Genomic DNA, 13,678 nt, shown 5'->3' on the forward strand with positions numbered 1-13,678 from the left:
GAATAGATTACTCTTGGGGAGTGAATTTCACAGTATCAAACCATTTAATTTTTTTTTATTAGAAACATTGCCAAGAAAACTAGTACATACACACATACACAAACCATACCTTGGCATCCCTCTTCTGTAAAACTTAAAGGTTTTGATGTTTAGACTTACCACTTGGTCCTGTTGGTTAGGATTTTAATTAGGGCTTGGATTCTTAACCTCATTATGATTTTCTCGGCTATTAATTGAGTTCATTATCCCACCTCTAGGCCTACGGAGTTCCTATGCTAGTCAGCACAGTCAGCTTGGGCAAGACCTTCGTTCTGCTGTGTCTCCTGACTTGCACATTACTCCTATTTATGAGGGGAGGACCTATTACAGCCCAGTGTACCGAAGCCCAAACCATGGAACCGTGGAGCTCCAAGGATCACAGACAGCGCTCTATCGCACAGGCTCAGGTGGCTTCCTTATTTCACTGGCCCAATAGTAGAAGGGTTTTACTGAGATTGAGATTCCAGTTAGAAGGAAAGAAGGTTGCTCATTTAGTTGTCACATAAGTAATGAAACAGAAGTTTATTTCGTACCTTTGTATAGGTGATATATTAGTATAATCTAATGAACGTTGTGATTATACTGTTAATTCAGGAATAAATTTGTAAAGGTACAAATCTGATTCTCCTTGGATTAGAATCATGTTGGAAACAGAAAGGAAAGCCTTTGCTGAAATATTTCTTTGTCATTTTGTTGCCTGGAACAAGTATGGAGAATCCATACAGGACTGACTTGGTTGTCTTTGATTTAGCACGGATGGAGCCCAAGTGTATTTGGCATTACCCTTTTTCAGATATTGGATTTCCTCTTAATACTTAAATACGAAATGTGAAAAAGATATCACTTTTCATGGACTCCAACTGGGACAGGATGCAGTAGAAGCATGTATAAAAACAGGGAGCTGGGGCATTGCACCCTCACATCCCAACCTTCATATTCATTCCACCCCATAGCAACTGATGAATCAGAAGCTATAGTTCATGGTGGTGTGAGCTGCCAGATCATGCTACAGGGCTGGTTTGTGGAATCTTAAAAAAAGAAAAGAATAAAAAGAAATCTTACAGGCTTAATAATATGCGCGCACGCACACACACACCACACACACACAGAAAACTCCTGCAGCAGTGATATCAAGGGCTTACCTCAAGACAACTACCTCCCAGAATTTCAAAACAAAGAAGACTGTATTTGAATTGGTTCTTGACCAGAGACTGACAGCTTAGTCCACTGAGAGGTTTTTCTTCTAGTAGAATGTACCAATTTTGACTAGATGTTAGTAAGAAATATATTACTTATTTTTATTTTCTATAAGTAGGGAATTTCTATAGTAGAATTAAGAAACAGGGCTGGAGTTGTAGCTCAGTGGTCTAGTGCTTGCCTTGCATGCATAAGGCCCTGAGTTTGGTTTCCAGAATAAAATAAAAATAAACTAATAAAAATAAAGATATTGTGTCCATCTACAACTAAAAAAAAAAATTTTTTTTAAAGAAACAGTGTTAAAATATTTGTAATGCCCAAAAAAATATGTATACAATCATTGGAGTGATACCTGTTGCAATAATTAGTACAGAAATGTTAAACACAGTGGACATTGTTTATATTTATATATATATATATATATATATATATATATATATATATATATATATATCATCACACATTAATTTATGGGAGTATCTATAGAATAATTGATATATCAGTCTTTATTGTGAAATAGATTTATCAAGATCTATAGGTCTAGAAATAAAGTGTATATCAAAATAAGTAACCTGTGTACACTAAGTATTGAAAAGTTTGATGGTTTCAGTTATTTACAAATTTAAATAAAGATGTTATTTATCACTAAAATGAAAGTAATGAAATTTTGCTTTTATCATTTATTTTTGAGATTAATTTCTTGTATTTCTCTTGGACTTTTAAGTTACTGAATCTTAATAAACACGTTAAGACCTATTATATAAGCAGATTTATAGTTTAATTTTGTTCTTTCCTGCTAATAAAATTACCATAATATTGTTCATATATTAAAAATTAAGTCCCTTTTTTAGTGTTAGTGAGCTAGATTTGTAAAAATCTAAAAGGAAACAATTTATACAATTGCCTAAAACTCTAATCCTTCTTAAATTTAAAAAAAAAAAAAATGTTTACCTTTTAAAAGTCTGACCTCATGCCATGCATGGTGGTACATTCCTGTGGCCACTCAGGAAGCAGAGGCAGGACGATCACAAGTTTAAGGCTGGCTCCAGCAACTTAGTGAGACCCTATCTCAAAATAAAACATAAAAAACAGTCTAGGGATGTAGCTCAGTGGTTAAGCACCCCTGAGTTCAATCCCCAGTGCTGTGAGAGGAGAAAAAAAGGATGACCTCATGGAGAACACACTAATCTTTTTTAAAATGTTGACTTTTTGGTAGGTGTTGGAAATCTACAAAGGACATCCAGCCAACGGAGTACCCTTACATACCAAAGAAATAATTATACTCTAAACACAACAGCTACCTATGCGGAGCCCTACAGGCCAATACAATACCGAGTACAAGAGTGCAATTACAACAGGCTTCAGCATGCAGCGCCAGCTGATGATGGTACCACCAGATCCCCGTCAATAGACAGCATCCAGAAAGACCCCAGGCAAGTACCAGTCGGGGTCTCCAGAGTGCTACGGTATATCAGAAGTTAGCCATTCTTTCACTCTGACATTTTAGGTTGTCATGTCTATTATAATATCAGTATTTCTTATCTGTAATACATCCAGTTGTGTTCCAGCTGTGTAAGGTCAGTGAGGCTAATTTCATTTTAAAGACAGATTACCTCTTTCCATGCTTTAATTATAAGTTAGGGAATGCACAGATCTATGGGAGTATCTGCAGCATTCATCATTCAAACACTTGAGCCAGGCAACTAACTAGAATTAAACAAAAGACTTTGAAGGATCATTTCATCCCTGTTCCCTTTTCCTGACTGACTTCTTAGACAAAGACTTCAGAAAATTTATGTTATTCTAAACTGTGAAAGACCAATATGGTGTATATTTTTAATCATTTGGTCAGTGCTATAGAGGTGTCATTAACTAAGTCCTTTGAAAAGCTTTTTGACATTTTAGAAGAAAATTACTTACAAACTTACAAGAAATTGTCATATGTCCTAAGCAAAAAATATTTGACAAATAATAGATGTTTCCTTTTTTTTTTTTTTTTCTTTTTTAACTTTGGCCATGTAGACAATATTTTTTAAGGTAACTGTGAGTCCTTTAGTACTTGATTGATTTTGAAAAACTGGTCTCATCTTTAATGAAAGTCATTTACTATATTCAGGAAATAAATCAGTATATTTCAAAATTAAAAGAATTTTCATTTCTGAAAAAGTGAAAATGTTTCCAGGTTTTATGCAGCTTTGGTGTTATTTTAAGGCATGTATTAGCAAGATTTCATTCATACTTCACCCACAAAAATAGTTGTTTTACTGGGAAATTAATAAAATTATCAGTTCATTCTTAGCAACCTACCAGCTAATCCGAATGAATGTGAATTAAAATGAATGAGATTTTGGTCCTTAAAACAAAATAACTAAAGGTATTATAGAGTTGAATGGAAAGACCACTACACTAAAACCACCTCACCTATTCACTTTTATGTCCAAAATTCTTTGAGGTTTGTACATACATTTGGTTCTTCTATTCCTGTTTGCTACCTTTTTGTCATTTTAAGGAATTTTTTAACAAGAATTTTTTTAATAGCATCTCCTATATAATTGTCATTAATACTCTTACATTATTTCATTTTGTTAAATCTTCAAAAGACTAGGGCACCTAAATAGATGCAGAAATTCCCTAAAGGGTTTTGAATTATAATTTAGGCCATACCTTGGCTAGACCTGCAGAGAAAATAAATAGCTGCCTACAAAAGCAATGAAGTGTGATTAGAGCTTTGAGTTTAGTATATGCCCCTGAAGACTTCAGTTTTGACCTCTACTAGGAGATGATTGACTATAAACAAGAATTTCATGTATGATAATATACTTCAGCTATTCATGGTATGATAATTTCATAGTCTAATGCATAAAAGTATTATGGCTAGCTTTGATTATGTGAAAGCTTTCTGATAATGCGTTTCATAAGATGAATAAATGATTATTTTATAATAATAGGTGCATTTATTCCAGCTGAAACTGGAATTCAGGTAAATTTGAGGTTCAAATACTTAAACCAAAATAAAAAGTCCATGACAACTGTTATTTTTCAGTTTTGAAAATAGCAATTTTAAGTAATACTTTTATTCACTATCAACTTTTCTTTCCCATTAATGCTAAATAATAATTAGTCTGAAAAATTCTCTGTAGGACTAAAGAAGTTATTGATGTTTACTATGTAAAAGGAAATCTGTGAGGTTTCATTTGTAGTAGTCTGCTTAGAAGCCAGATTTATTAGTAGTACAAATGATGCCGTCAGTATAAAAGTATTTCCTATGGAAAGTGGCAGTGATATTTCAGAATGATAGCATTCCCTGTCCTCCTTCTGAGCACGGCCCATTATGTGACATTCAACAGTATATTTCCGTTTACCATCCCCTTGACTTTTATATAAGCACATATTTTACTTCTGCATACATTTATAAACCTACAATATACAGTGTTATTTTTACTAAAAATAATTGTCTTTTAAAGGGAAATAAAAATGATGGTCACTTATATTCACCCACCTTTTTACTATTTAGAATTCTCTATAAATTCAAGTTTCCAGTTCAGCTAATTTTGCTTCAGTCTGAACAATCACCTTTAATCTTCCTCATGTTGCGTGCATGTCTACTCGCAAAAAATTATCTCAGCTTTAGTGTATCTGAAAATGTTTTTATTTCACTCATTATTACATCTTTAAAGGATGGTTCACTATATATAAAGTTTGGGATTTACAAGTATGGATTTTTTTTTTTTTTTTCCTTTCAGTGCTCTAAAAGATGTTATTCTTTGTCTTTAGACCTCCATTGTTTCTGATGAGAAATCAGACACCATTTATATCATTCTCATGTTATGGGTCTTCTATCTTCAGTTTTCTATTGCTTCCAGCAGTTTTACTTTGATGGGCTTAAGTTTGCATTTAACCTGCTTGGGCTTCACTGAGATCTTGAAATGTAGTTTGGTAATTTTCAGCCATTATTTATTTAAATTTGTTTTCCACCCCAAACTCTCTCCTTCTGGGACCCCAGTTACACATATAAGATTACTTTGTTATTTCACAAATTAATTAAGCTCTGTTCTTTAGTTAAAAACAAAAACAAAAAAAATGAATCTTTTTTTCTGTATTTTTCTAGTTGGTTATTTATTATTGATCTGTCTTCAAATTTATTATGCTTTCTTTCTGCAGTCTCCAATCTGTTAAGCCTATCCAGTGATTTTTTTTTTCATTTCAAACACTTGAATTTTATTCTTTTTGTTTTGATTTTTGATTAGCATGTATTAATTGTACATATTAATGGGAGTCCATGTGTTTAGTTTAAGTCAACCTGGTTCTGTTTTCATACTTTCCAGTCTCTGATAAGATTCTCCAGCTATTCACACCTTATACACATCTCTTTCTTTAAGTCTTTGGGCACATTTATGTTATTATTTTGAGTTCCTCCTCTTATAATTCCAACATGTGGGTTGTCCCTGGTTATTTTTCTATTGATATATTATCATATATCATATATCTCTGTTTTTTCTCATGCCTATTAATTTAGATTATATGCTAACTGTTGTGGCTGATACATTATAGAGAATCTGGATTATACTGTCTTCTGTTAGAAAGCTAAATTTTGTTGTAGCAGATAACTAAATTACTAGGAAATCTTTTTGAATCTGTCAAAATTAGTTTTATTCCTTGTCAGGTCTATTTCAGTTTCATTTTAGCCCCACAGTGTATTCCTTATTGATCTTTACTCCTCACACTTGGCCTTTATAAAAAAAATTTTTTTAACTAAATTCCTGAGGTGCTGAGCAAGATCTTCACTCTAACTAGTATACCTAGTATACTTTCAGCTCTCAGTCATGCAGCAACCCTCCGTACCAGATATGTTTCTGTGCTCTGCCCACACACTGTCCAGTGTTCAGCTAAGGATTGTGGATGGTTCCCACACAGACTTGTAGAGTTACCTCTGCATATTCCCTTCTTCCCCAGGTAGTTATACTATACTCTGCATAGTATAACTACCTGGGCATCATCAAATTCCAGCGTTTCCCCCTCACCTTATTGAGTCAGTCATGTACTTCTTGGACTTAGCCTCCTGTACCATGCCCCAGAAAGTGCCACTAGGCAGAAAGCCAAGCATGTGCATATGGGATTGCTTGGTTGTTTCCCTCCTCCAGAATTTCATTGCTGCCTGTTGTTCAGAGCCTAAAAACAGTTTCATCACACATTTACCTTGGTTTTATCATTGTTTATGGTAAAGCAAAATCCAGAACCAGTTAGGTATCGTGGCTGAAAACAGAAGTCTAGGCTTAGGTTTTAATGAAGCAAATCCTATCAGGCATCAGTACCATCCAACCAGCACACAACCAGTGTCAATTTGCTGATCTTAAAGGTTAGAATTGATGTCAACCAAGCCTAATTGTTCTGCTCTAGCTAGAAGCCCTTTTGTGTTATCTGGCCCCCATAGCTCCCAGGAATGTCAGGAAATCTTGACCACTGTACCATTTAAAGAGGACAGAAATGTATATTTGTAATCATTGTCAGTCATCAAGGAAAATTGAACCACACTCCTTGTACTATTAATTACAGTATAGATTTACATAATAGGTTTTATACAGATTTTCATCAAAAATGGTTAACATAGTTTCAGTGCAAAAAAGGAAAAGTATTATATAGAATTCTCCTATTTAGAAAAGCTCAGTTTTCAGGGATAATGGATGTTAATAAAACACCTGTTATAATTCAAAACATATAAAATATTTTAATATACACCATCATATTTCATTGTCACAGCCAACCTATGAAGAAGGTAGGAATAATAGTTTTTTGTACCTATTTTATATATGGGGAAACTGAAACTCCAAATAATGAACTGGTTTTTATTTTTTGTTTTTGTGTGTGTGTGTCTTTGGTTTTTGGTACTGAGGGTTGAATCCAGTGGCACTTAACCAATCCCCAGCTCTTTTTATCTTTTATTTAGAGACAGGCTCTCACTGAGTTGTTAGGGCCTCTCTAAGTAGCTGAAGCTGGCTTTGAACTCATGATACTCCTGCCTCAGCCTCCCAAAGCCCCTTGGATTATAGGTGTGCACTACCATACCTGGCCTGGTTTTCAAAATAACAGTAACTGAACAGTCCAAAATGTAAAGCTAGGTAACCTAACTTTAAATTCTTTGTTTGGGTTTTTGTTTTGTTTCAGCTGCATGATTCTGCCTCTTTAGGCATTTGCTGTATTTTTAATGTCTATTAATGATGGTATCATTCAGCCTGTCTCCCAAATCAGAAATCTCCAGTTCACTCCTGACTTCAATTTTTAGATCATCTGGCTACTATAGAAAGAATGAATTGGGGAAGGGGTGCTATTTGAAGCAGAGAGAACATGTAGGAGACTGTTAAAACCAAGTAATCTAGGAAAAATGGAAAGAATGGATTCATTGGTTTATATTAAATATTTCAGAGACAGTCAACAAAGCCCACTGATTAATTGGATGAGGAAGATAAAGAAAGGAGAAGAATCAAAGATGGCTCTGTTTTAAGCAACTGTGGATTCCTGTGTGTACAGTGAATAGTCTCCTTACTACTAGTCTTTCTGGATTCTAGTACATTCTCTGCTTGGCCACCAGAGTTATCTTCCATATAAATGTGCCCGTGTCTCATCTTCTCATTCTCCTGATTCAAACCTCCATTATTCTTCTGTTCTTTGTGTGTGGAGATTTATATATTTAGACTACCTGGATTTTACTAAAGTATCACTTAATTACTAATCCCTAGTTCCTTGTTTGTTTCTAATGATACTTAGTAGTACTTACCTCATGAGTCAACAGTATAAGTAAAGGTAAATGAGATGAGTGTAAAATCCTTAACGCAATACCTGATGCAAGTAAACTCAACTAATGAAAACTGCTTATTATTATTAAAAGTAAAATTTTTAGTTTGGCATGACTGGCCCTGTATATAAAAGCATGCCTTTTTAAATATCTATAACCCCAGAACCTACTATGGCACTCATAGTGAGAATTCACTAAATATTTGTTGGGATGGATGGTCTATATGTATGTGTGCAGGAATGTAATGACCTGGCCCTTTACAGTGGATTAGCAGGTTAATGCTTTGAGGCCTTCCCAGACCAAGTAAAACTCCAAGGCTTTAAAAACTAGGCAATAAACTATCATTGGGATGTTAATTTTAAAGGTTTATTCATGTTAATTAATTTTTTGATTAACAGTTAACAACATCCCTTAGTGAAAGTCTGCATATTTGCTGTTCTATGAACCATTTTCTAAAAACCTGGTCTTGACATGATATAAGCAAAATCATATACAATAAGGATCCCAAAGTGTAGGCCAGTCAAATAGCATCAGAAAAATTTGATAATGTGATGTCCCCTTAAAAAAGCAAAGTATAAAAGAATCTATAAATAGTAGGATCATAATACTCCTTATATTTAAAAAAAATGGTTTAATGTAGTGGTTGAGGCACAGGCTTCGGGCAACTCCCAAGTCCAGATGTTGCTGTGTTGTTAATCAGCTATGTAATCCACTACTTAGCCTTTCTTCCTCAACTTCATATCTATGAGGTTACTATAAAAATAAGTGAATTAATATGTATAAAATACCTAGAATAGTGCCTGGCAAAATAGGTGCTCATGACATATTAAGTGCTATCTAATAATAATACAGTTTTTTAGAAAAAAATATATATATGCTTTACCCACACATGGGCATGCGTGCACACATATAGAGAAAAAAAGACCAGAAAATGTCAACAGTGGGTTTTTGTTTTGTTTTGTTTTGTTTTCTGGATTCAGGATTACTGATAAAATATTTTTTTTCCTTTTTTAATTGTCTGTGTTTCTGTTTTATAATCAAGAGTTACCTGTAAATTTTAAGTTTTTCAAGAATCAGCGTGCCCACAGTGTTTGTGTTTTGTCTGCTGACGCCAGCTCTGTCCTTTCCCACTGTCTCTCTCCTCAGGCATGTCATCTCACTTAGTTCAAGTGCACTTGTTTACATGAGTCTTGCTTCTGCAGATTTCTTACATAGGTAGAAAGATATAAAATTAGAATCAGGAGGAGGAACACTGAGTGGAAGTTACCCATATTAAGAATTTCCTTTGTTCCCCTGAATTTCTTTCTGAGTGTCTGCATGTTATAATTTCTTTAAAATCATAAATATCTAGGCCTCTGTATGTTCATGAGGGGGAAAGGTAGGGGTGGGGAATTAGATATGTATATGTATTTTAGGATTCTTGAAGCTTCCAATTTTTGTCTCAGCTGGAGCTTTTTTCCTTATAGCAAATATTTTGTTCAGTGTGTTATTACCACATAGACCTTCCATTCTGAAGTCATGTTTTTCTCTTGTAGGGAGTTTGCCTGGCGCGATCCTGAGTTGCCTGAAGTCATTCACATGCTGCAGCACCAGTTCCCGTCCGTCCAGGCAAATGCAGCAGCCTACCTGCAGCACCTATGCTTTGGTGACAACAAAGTGAAGATGGAGGTACCAGACTCAGTGCTGAGGATGACTTGGGGGAAGATAGTGCTTTTCCACTTAGCAGCCAGATGCTTGCATATTTAAGAAATTATCAGGGGCCAGAGAGGTAGCTTAGTGATAGAGTATATTCTTAGCATGCGCAAGGCTCTGGGTTCTGTCCCCAGCACCACCAAAAAGAAAAGAAAAAAAAAAAAAAACAAGAAATTACCAGATGCTTTGTGAAGAGACATTTTGATTCTATATACTCTTTTACTTCCTTTTTTTAATGTTTTTTAGTTGTACATGGACACAATATCTTCGTTCATTTATTTATTTAGTTAAACATTTATTTTTTAGTTGTAGTTGAACCACAGTATCTTTATTTTATTTATCTATATGGTGCTGAAGATCGAACCCAGTACCTCATGTGTGTGAGGTAAGCGCTCTACCACTGAGCTACCTTCCCAGCCCCCTCTTTTACTTTTTAACTATACATTTCAGTTCCTGGAGCACTTTCAGCCTTGTTGAATCATGCATCCACTTTGTTAGCTTATTTATAAAACATGAGCAAAAATCAATTTAACCTGCATTGTAGAAATATTTTTTCAAATCTATTAGATAAAAATTATAAAACTTATGAAACTAGTGAACTCATATATTTCTTGAGATCTAGTCAAGATCAGTGGCAACTGAAATTAAGTTACAAAGGATTTATAAACTTTATGCTAAATATTAGAATATTTTTCTTCGGATTTTGAAGTTTTGGATATTTATAGAAGCACAGCAAGTTACTGGATATTGGTTAGTGTTCTGTTACATTAACATTTTAGGTCCCCCCACCACCACCACTGCCATATGGAAGTAAAGTATTTTTCACCAGTTTAATGTGCAAAACAAAATAGCAGCTACAGACCTAAAGGTGAATGTAGTAAATAAATCCCAGAAACATTCAAATAATATGCTGATGAAATGACAAACAGAAAATGTAGGAAGAGTAGCCTATTCTAGAGAGCCCATTCTAGAAACTAAATGAGGTTAATCAAAACTTCTTTCCTGTGATGTCCCTAGCCCTGCATACATCTTTATTGTGTTTGCGTATTTGCTCATTGCACTTCTGGAGTGAGATTATAACTCCCAGTGTACGTTCAAAGGGCTGGCAAAGAGCTGTGCTGCCTACATGAGGATGTTAATCCACCAGGGTCTCCCATCTCATTTTAAAGTCAGGAACCCAGGAAAGGAACATTGTCCTAGAGAGCATCCTCAGAATTTACAAAAGACATGCTATTTAGAATAGAAAGTAACCTTCTGAAATGATCTCTCCATAACAGACTTATTTGATCACTACTCAATCACATATCACTTAGGCCTGGTACATTTTTCATTCTAGGTGTATAGACTAGGGGGAATCAAGCATCTGGTTGACCTTTTGGACCACAGAGTTTTGGAAGTTCAGAAGAATGCTTGTGGTGCCCTCCGAAACCTTGTTTTTGGCAAGTCCACAGATGAAAATAAAATAGCAATGAAGAATGTTGGTGGGATACCTGCCTTGTTGCGACTATTGAGAAAATCTATTGATGCAGAAGTACGGGAGCTTGTTACAGGTAGGTATAGAATGTGATGTTTTCCTAGAGAAGATATTGAAAACAATATCTAGGCTATGCCTAGATAGTGAAGAAGGCTTGGTATGAGTTAATCTAATGATTCAGAAGGCATTTGCAGTGCTATAGGGTCATTTCTATTAGTATCAGTTATTGAACTTATCAATGCATATCAGCTATAGTAAACCTACTTATTTTAAATAGACTGGGTCTCCTTTATTATGAAAATAAAATACACTTAATGGATTGGCCCCCTTCCACTTCAGTTCACCAGTGCCTGAATGCCTGTTTACATTCCTAATCACTTTGCTAGGCCCCAGGGATATAAGGGGAATATAGCACAATCCCTGTCGTCACATAGCACTCAGCCTGGGGAGGAACATAGTGGTTCTGTGGGTTTCAGAGGAAATGTGGCCAAATGCTATGACTCAGGAGAAAGTTCAGGAGGCACAGAGGATAGATAGAAAAGTTCCCAGGATAATATGAAATCTAAGTTGACCTAAAGGAAGAGGAACGTTAGCAGGGTAAACAGGAGGGATATATTCAGGCACAAACAGAGACTGAGACCCAACGTAGGAGTCATCTACTCCTCCAACCAGCAGGAGGGGGATGCTGTGTTATAAAACTTTTGGAGGCAAATAAGGCTGGTAATAGACGAGAGCCTATTTTAAGGAACTTTGAGGAGGCACTTACTTGTCAATGAGGACATTATGGCTTGGCATGGTCAGCTTAGGCTTTTACATGTGTTCTTTCAGCAGGGTTAGAAAGTAGAGGATTGATTCCAAGGGTCCTAGCCTATGCCTAGGAGACCTATAAGAAGGTTGCCAGTCTGGTGGTACAGGGAGGGGCAAGACAGAGAAGAGGGGATGGTTAGAAAAATATTTCATGGTGGAGTGGGGGAAGACAGGGAGGAGAGAGTGACCCTGTCTTGGGAGATTGGACTTTGCAGTGTCAACAATTGTATTCAGGAGTACATGAGGTTGAGATAGAGGGATGATTCTGTAGGGGGAGCAATTAATGACAGTATTGCTTATTGTAGAAAACTCAGGAGAAATACCAAGTATGTAATGGCAGAAGAATGGTTAAATAAATTGCAGTACCCTTGTACAGTGAAACCACATACAAGAGTAAAATCCGCACATTAGAGCTCTATATAGAAACACAGATAAAGCTTGAAACATTTCCAGAATGATAGCTGCGATATGATGCTGTTGGAATAAAATTTTAAAATATGTAGATTGAAACTATGCATTATTTTTTAAAATAAGCACATGAAATAAAGTTAAAATTTCTAATTGGAATTATAAAAAGATTCATGAAAGCGATTACCTCTGCAAGATGGAGAGAAGAAAATGGGTAGGGAATATATTCAAACACTATTTTTTTAGAGAAATCTGAAACAAGACAAAATGTTAATATTTGATAAATTTAGATGGTGGTGGATAGTTGGGTATTTGTTTCATATTTGGTATGCAGTTTTTCCTGCTTGAGATGTTTAATTTCAAATTTTTAACATTTCTTCGAAATTAATCCCTTTCCCTGCTGGCTTCCACTATGAAATCAAAGTTGTAAGTTTTGTCAGATATAATTCAGTAACACTTGGGAATGTAGCAAACCATCTTGCATCTAATATCTAAGGGCAATCAATTTTCTTGTAATATATAAATGTTCAGAATACAGCATTAATATTTCCTTACTCCCAATAAGGCATGAAATTTACATACTAAACATAAGATATACTTTATCTGTAATCTTAAACTTTGAAATGGACTGTCTGCCTTTATGTAGACCTACCTCTCATGCCAAAAAAAAAAAAAAAATTACACATTCATATGTATGTGTACATAGAATGAAAAAGAAAACAAGCTAAATAGGATTAATAACAAAGAATACAGTTACATGCATCCTAGAACTCAATACAGTCAACTATATTTATGTCCAAAAATTCACCTGAAGCTGACTATTCAGAAGACAGTGTTACTTGCAGTATGTGAGTGCTTTCTTTCTTTTTTGTTATTTATTTTCCCCTTACTTTGAACTTAGTGTATAATGTCCAAGTACCTTCCCACAGTAACACACTTGTGTGGTCACAAAGCTGCAGAATGATGTGTGTGTGCTCCTTGAGTGATCAGCAATGTGCTGGGGACAGCCTGATACTAGAAACACAGCTTCTACCCAAATTTGTGTCTCTTTTCATTGGCTAGCCATTTATTTCATGGTTTGGTCCTTATATCCCTAAAGCGCAGGTTTTTTATTTCTCTAGCAAAATAAGATTTTTCTGGATATTTGTTTCTGAGTTTTTTCCTGTGGGATAAACTATTATATTGCCCTTCCTGGGGTGAGCTCAAAGAGTTTGTAAGATTCAGTGTTGAATAGGAAAAAAGGTATGTGAAATTTTGGTGATTTTTTTTCT

General features: G+C 35.0%; 1 protein-coding gene across 3 annotated transcripts in view; it reads left to right on the plus strand.

The window, feature by feature from the left end:
- Nucleotides 1–13,678, plus strand: part of LOC124105151 (plakophilin-4) — a 99,592-nt gene that overhangs the window by 50,203 nt on the left and 35,711 nt on the right. For all 3 annotated transcript variants that reach the window (XM_058584923.1, XM_058584922.1, XM_058584921.1), the window contains exons 5-8: nt 258–446; nt 2,453–2,673; nt 9,566–9,694; nt 11,055–11,268. In XM_058584923.1, the coding sequence (XP_058440906.1) occupies nt 258–446; nt 2,453–2,673; nt 9,566–9,694; nt 11,055–11,268 (753 nt within the window). The remainder of the gene's footprint in view (nt 1–257; nt 447–2,452; nt 2,674–9,565; nt 9,695–11,054; nt 11,269–13,678) is intronic.

Source organism: Marmota monax, unplaced genomic scaffold (genome assembly GCF_021218885.2).
Source record: "Marmota monax isolate L192 unplaced genomic scaffold, Marmota_monax_Labrador192_F-V1.1 WCK01_AAM20220418_F8-fsc00129, whole genome shotgun sequence".
In the NCBI taxonomy this organism is placed as follows: domain Eukaryota; kingdom Metazoa; phylum Chordata; class Mammalia; order Rodentia; family Sciuridae; genus Marmota; species Marmota monax.